This window comes from Trachymyrmex septentrionalis, unplaced genomic scaffold (genome assembly GCF_001594115.1).
Source record: "Trachymyrmex septentrionalis isolate Tsep2-gDNA-1 unplaced genomic scaffold, Tsep1.0 scaffold136, whole genome shotgun sequence".
Classification (NCBI taxonomy): Eukaryota; Metazoa; Arthropoda; class Insecta; order Hymenoptera; family Formicidae; genus Trachymyrmex; species Trachymyrmex septentrionalis.
In genome coordinates, this window is record NW_017304503.1 from 401,962 (window position 1) to 408,610 (window position 6,649).

The following is a 6,649-nucleotide window of genomic DNA, read 5'->3' on the forward strand; positions in this document are numbered from 1 at the left end:
ATATATATATATAAAATCAAGTAAAAATTTTCTTTTAACAGCAGATATCTATGTACAAAATCATAGTATTACGTATATACAAAATCACAGCGTTATGTATAATACTAATCTTTATTTGCTAGATAATTTTTACCTGAATCAGAATTGAAGTCACTGTAATATTCTTCATCATAATTTTCACGAGAACTTTTTGTTGAATCAGAGTTGTTAAAATCATTAAGTGTATGATATGTTTCATTATTTTCATGATCGTCTATCTGTTCATAATCACTATCAGAATCCAACACATATCTTCTTGTCTTTTTATTTATATTCGGATGGACAACAGGTGTACTGTCATCTTCATTACCTTTATAATTCCTGTATATAAATATTTATTAAAAAATGTTTGTATCCATTAATTTATATTTCAGTTAATTTTAATTATTTTAGTTATAATAAACATGATATACAAGATGTAACTAAAAGACAAACTTTGGAGACGAGCTCCTCACCAAATTTAAAAAGAAAGTTAATATGAACATAGCAAATCCACTGTTATTGAGATTATTAATAGGGCTCGGATACGATCTCTCGATCTCAATCCACTCGATTTTAAAGCTCCTTTAATTTATTCAGATCAACATCGAAGGTATGCTACTCCAACGCATCTTTAATGCTCGTGAAACTATTCGCAACCTCTCGGGATTTTTGGAAGTCTCCATGACCCATGTATATATTGAATCAAATGAGAGACACTTTGAAGAATACTCTACTATAATACTCTATGATCGGTCAATTTCTTACGGTTTACAATTAGTGCTTAAAGTTTAAATTTTACGTCTTAATCCGGATCTACAATAGGTTTTTAAACCTTAAGCCATAAACCAAGAAATAAACGAATCATAGTCAATTATTCTCCTAGCATTCGACTGTAATTGATCAATTTCTTATGGCTTAAAGTTTGAAACACCTATTGTAAATCCAAACTAAAATCTCATTGTAGATGCTGGGTTAAGGCTGGGTTGCACAAACGAGACATTTTATGTTTAAAGTTAAAGTAAAGTTTATATCTTTCCGTTTTAAAGTCGAAAGAGAGATAAACAGAGTTTTGAATCTCATTTAAAGTCAAAGTAACGTCGATGTAATCGATCTAAGAGTAAAAAACTGATAATGTAATACTAATTTTATGATTTATTAGCTAGATATATGTATACATATTTAAAACTCAATGTATATATACTAATACTCGTTTTTTGTTAAACTTACGATTTTAATGTTTTTGTACGAATTTGATTATCAATAGAGATGATAACTATATAAAGAAAAAAAATTGTAATTTCGCAGCATTATGTATATTATAGCATTACAAGTACATATTTATTTATGCAGCACTTATATAAAAATTATAATTGTAATAATGTATTATCTAAATATATTTATAATATAAATTTATAATATATAATATATTTAATAAACATATTTATATCAATTATTGATATCATTGTTCTTCGATTACTCCCACCCTATTGATATACTATTAAAAAAACAAAAATTTGCTTCCGTTACATATAATGGAAGCAAATTTCAAGCAGGTATATTAAAAATATTTAATGTTGTCAATAAAAACGAAGTTATAAGTACTTAAATTGAACGTTTACTTACATTAAATTTCATGCAAATCTACATAAAATTTAATGAAAAATATACTAAATTTCTTAAAATTTTATTGAAAGTACACTAAAGTTCATGTACATGTACACAAATATACTTTTCCGTTCCAGATACAGTAAATTTAATTTAGTGTCATAAAATTGAATTTAATTTACGTAACTTAAAGATACATTAAATTTTATAATATTTTAACAGTGTACGCTGTTAAAAAAACAGAAATTTGCTTCAATTACATGTAATGGAAGCAAATTTCAAGCAGGTAAATATAAATATAAATATTTAATGTTGTCAATGAAAATGAAATTATAAGTAACTTAAATTTAATGTTTACTTACATTAAAATTCATGCTTATCTACATAAAATTTAATTAAAAATATACTAAACTTCGAAAAATTTTGATAAAGCAGTATATACTGAAGCAGTATATACTTTCAGAACGTAAAGTGAGATAGATATATACATAGATATGATGTTTGTTTTAAACGAGAGAATTCTAAAACAATCTAATGCGGGAACAGAAAACAGACCACTTGTATTCTAACATCATGGTCCCATGGAATACTATGAATACCGAAAATTCAAGAAACAGAATTGGAAAAGTGAAATGGTGAGAGCAACCAGTCAGCATCGTTTCGAAATTTCATACGCGTTATAACTACTCGCATTTACTGTTTTTTCTTCTATTGTTCAGAAAATAAAAAAGTAAAATATCATTTGTAAATAATTTATATATGATTATTACATATTATGTCAATATTAAATGAATATTATTCACATGAGTCTCCTATCATTCAATGTCATTTCTATTCTTTGTAACGAAAAAATGTATCACAACAAACAAGGCAACAGCTGATCGTCAGGTAATTCTTTTGTTTCAAATAAAGGGATTATCTTCACGCAACTATAGGCAGGTCATTAAAATTTAACTTCGATATCGATAATATACTTATTAAAGACGGCTGGTTTTTATGGAAGTTCACGTAATTGTTAAAATTTATATATTAATATAATTTTATCAATAGAATATTTACTTCTTCGGTGTAGTATCCTCGATAGAATTATCGGCATCATCCTCGATTTCTATGCTCTCGTCAACAATTATTTGTTTATCCGGTTTGTCGTTCTCCCTTGAATCATTGATCTCATCCTCGCTGTCGGAGATTATCACAGAATTGTCTTCGACTCGATAATTGGAAGAATTACGCCACTGCGTGAAGCTATTTTCGCTCCTTTCCATTTCTTGAATCAAATCAATCCGTAAAAAGTAACGTGGTGATAAATAAGTAAAATATAATCCTATGTTCGTCCTATCTTCTTATTTTATCTATGAACTGAAACCGACCCGACATATAAGAATGTTTTGCGTTGCACAAACTTGCATGAACTCGCAACTCGCACGCGGAACAGTCGACAACTGTATTTAAGAATCATTTTAAATCTGTTACCAACAGGACGACGACGTAGGTCGACAGATGATGCATTAGGTCTGTTCGCGTTTCGCATGAAATCCCCAAATATTTTTGCACTTAAAATGAGATACATATTTTGCCTCAAAAAGGGAAAAAGCGAAGATGTCGAGTGCAAGCCAAAGCGAGCAGGGAATCGATTCCCTGTATCTTGAAAATTATAAAAGTGAGTGAATTTACTAGAATACTGATAATTTCATTGGTTAACACCTAGTAAATTTACTTACTTTTGTAATTTTCACTTTGTTTGAAGATTCAGAATCGACTCCTAGGTCTGATCTTTTTGGCTGAACTTTTGAGTCAGTTCATCTTTTTTCTTTTTCTCTCCAAGAAGAAAGAAGAAGAAGAAAAATTAACTGGTGCAAAAATTCTGCTAAAAAGAACAGGACCTATAGACTGCGTTCAACAGAACACAACAATTTTACAACCGTATTATGATGCTCTGCTGAGATAGGATCGTTCCTCTCGATCTAAAAGCATAACCCAATCAGCGTGAAGAAAACTTCTAACAGTTACAAAATAAACGTTCTGCTGAACGCAGTCATTCCTTGATTTTTCCTGAGCGATTTAACGCAAATTCAAATTGATTTTAATTTATCGATCAAATACTTTAAGCCTAGTTCCACAATTCATAGGCTGGTATTTATAGTTGAGTCTTATTTCAAGACCGTCTTAAGCAATGTCTTATGACATTTTTGATTGGTTCGTGACTTCTTAAAACCGTACTTAAGACGGTCTTGAATATAAGATCTGACTATGAATACCGGCCATAATTAATTCTATTTAAGCGAAGTTTAACTTAGTCCTCATCTGTTTCTAATTCTATAATCGGAAAGAGATTAATTGTTTTGTAAATTGAATGTAGATTAATTGTAATTAATCGTCTCGATTCAACGTTTCCCGATAGGAAAATTAGTGCAACACTAGTATACACTGAGTGCAATTGAATTGCAAATTAATTTACATATTTTCAGTATTAATAAATAGTTTAATCCTTTTAATTACATAGTCTTTATTATTATGTTGATAAACTCATAACCTTAAGAAGAATTAAATTTTTATTAACACTAAAAATATTTTAATCGATTTATACTAAATTGCATCTGTGTTGTTCTAGTTTTTTGTTATGCATCTGCTAAAGTTGACAGTACTGTATACTAAATTTAATGTTCGTATGTGTATGTGTGTACATTTTTTTTAGGTTTGGAATGCATTGAGGTTATATTACATATATTGCAGGTTTATCAAAATATGTCAGAATTATAAATTAATCTGAGAAGAGAGATAGTGCTTAAATTCATAATGAATTAAGATATTAGTCCTGAAAATGGCAGCTTTAATAAAAAAACGAGTACTAGCTGAATTTAATCAGAGCCAGGCGGTAATATTACCATATATTTTTTTCTATTTATAAAGCATAGCTACTTAAATCATTATTTTAACAAATTACAAAATTTTTAATCAGATTGTTAATGAGCCTCCAATCAAACGGCTAAAGACTCTAAGATTATTATCGACGTCTGGTTCGAAGAATGGTACTGACAGTAGCTCAGCATTAGCTTACATAGAATGCTTGGAGAAATGTAAAAGTGGAAATGATGCGTTGCAATTGCTTGTTCGTATTTCGGATGCTATAGCGTATATAGCGCCAGAGGATGTTCCCATTGCTATAAAGAAATTAGCGGAGAGATTTGTTGTCGAAAATGAAATTGCAGTTAGAGCCAAAATTTTCTGGGTGTTTGCTGAATTAGGAGAAGTAACGCCTGATACTTTGGAAAAAGCGAAAATTGTGAATGAAACAGCTGAACTTTTGAGGAACGAGGAATCACATAGAGTAAAAAGTCAGGGATTAGCAACATTACTAAAGTTAGGAGATTATCAAAGGTGTACATACATATTGTATTTTCTCTTTCTATTTTTTTCTTTGATGTAATTTGTATGCATATATATATATTTGCTACTATAATTTACATATTTGCTTTAGTTAATAAAATAAAAACTTTTTATTGATAAATTAATGAGAAGAAATATTTTTGTATCTTTAGAGCACTAGTATTGAAGATTGCACAAGAACATTTGCCTGACACATGGCATGGTGTTCAAACACGATGTCTTTCGATTATCGGACGTTATCTAACTGCAAATGCTGCTGATGATACCTTAACATTAATTGGTAATTATGCCCGTTCTCAAGATCCACGGGTTCGTGCTCAAGCTTTCGAAACTATGGCAGAATTACATTCTCATAGAGGTTGTAGACTCCCTGCGAGTTTTTTCAAGGAAGCTTGTGCAGCTCTTGGCGATGATTATGAGATTGTACGCCGAGCTGTTCTTAAACTTATCTATCTTTTAGGTCGGGAGTATCCAGAAAAGTCAGTGTATAAATATAAACATATTTTAAAAATAAAATCTAATTTTTTTTTTACATGTTTCTTTTATATATTATAGTATTGTTGTTGGATCTGATGGAGAAGATGTGCGAATGGTAGACTGTGCCTTTTCACAAATTTGCAGTCTTATGGGTGATTTATCACCTCGTGTTAGAGCTTCAGCAATGTCCCTTTTGGGAACCATGAAAAGTGTGTCACGTCGCTACATAGAACAAGCCTTGGATAAAAAACAGAAAGTAGTTGAAGCAGACAGACCCGAAGTTGAAGAGAAAAGTGGTTCTTGTGGAGCATTCATTCATGGTTTAGAAGATGAATTTTTAGAGGTACGAATTTTTATCACATTATGTAAATTAAGAATTTTCATAGAATATTTATTAAATCATCGAATCAAAAATTTATATTTCACGTTTTTTCAAATTTGATATTATAGTTTGATATTATAGTTACTTAAAAATAGTTTAATTATAATTAAACTTTTTTTTTCTATGATCATTTCTCATATCGATTAAAAATTAATTTTATTTTAGGTAAGAACAGCAGCAGTTGAAGCACTCTGCACACTTTCGTTAGAACAACCAAGTATAGCTAGAATTTCATTGGACTTTATGGTGGACATGTTTAATGATGAAATTCAGGACGTCAGATTAAGAGCTATTGAATCTTTAAAGAAAATGTCGTCAAGTGTAACTCTTCAAGAGGACCAATTGGAAACAATTTTAGGCGCTTTAGAAGATTTCTCGGGAGAAGTGAGAGAAGGCTTGCACGCTATGCTAGCTGCTAGTCATCTCGCTACCACAAATTGTCTTTACATGTGCGTTAATCGTTTGCTAGATAATTTATCTCGGTATCCTCAGGACAGAGAGAGTATCAGGAGTTGTTTAGCAGAATTAGGCGCATCACATCCGTACTTAACGTTACCTCTAGTACCACAACTTCTTGGCCGACATCCTTTCTTCGACACACCCGAGCCAGATGTGGATGAGCCATCCTGTATCCTTTATATCAATTCTCGTCATGTAAATAGTATTAAATTTCGAAGATGCAATGTCCTTAACTTTTTGTGTTAACTTTTTATAACAGATGCAAGTGTGCTTGTTTTAATCTTCAACGCAGCATTACACTGTCCAAGTATGCATGCT

The 6,649-nt window shown here is 30.5% G+C and overlaps 2 protein-coding genes across 3 annotated transcripts in view; one reads left to right on the plus strand and one right to left on the minus strand.

Moving 5' to 3' along the window:
- Positions 1-3,230, minus strand: part of LOC108757269 (transcription termination factor 2) — an 8,790-nt gene extending 5,560 nt beyond the window's left edge. The window contains exons 1-2 of the mRNA XM_018501734.1: positions 2,686-3,230; positions 134-360 (exon numbers count right to left, since the gene is read on the minus strand). Of these exons, the coding sequence (XP_018357236.1) occupies positions 134-360; positions 2,686-2,891 (433 nt within the window). The 5' untranslated portion in view covers positions 2,892-3,230. The remainder of the gene's footprint in view (positions 1-133; positions 361-2,685) is intronic.
- A 1,180-nt stretch (positions 3,231-4,410) lies between these two features.
- LOC108757270 (integrator complex subunit 4) overlaps positions 4,411-6,649 on the plus strand; it is a 3,706-nt gene continuing 1,467 nt past the window's right edge. Inside the window, exons 1-6 of one of the 2 annotated variants that reach the window (XM_018501736.1) lie at positions 4,411-4,501; positions 4,586-5,004; positions 5,166-5,492; positions 5,569-5,833; positions 6,038-6,256; positions 6,365-6,500. In XM_018501736.1, coding sequence (XP_018357238.1) covers positions 4,448-4,501; positions 4,586-5,004; positions 5,166-5,492; positions 5,569-5,833; positions 6,038-6,256; positions 6,365-6,500 — 1,420 coding nt within the window. In that variant the 5' untranslated portion in view covers positions 4,411-4,447. Of the gene's footprint in view, positions 4,502-4,585; positions 5,005-5,165; positions 5,493-5,568; positions 5,834-6,037; positions 6,501-6,649 lie in introns of both variants that reach the window. The other variant, XM_018501735.1, reaches the window with a different exon arrangement.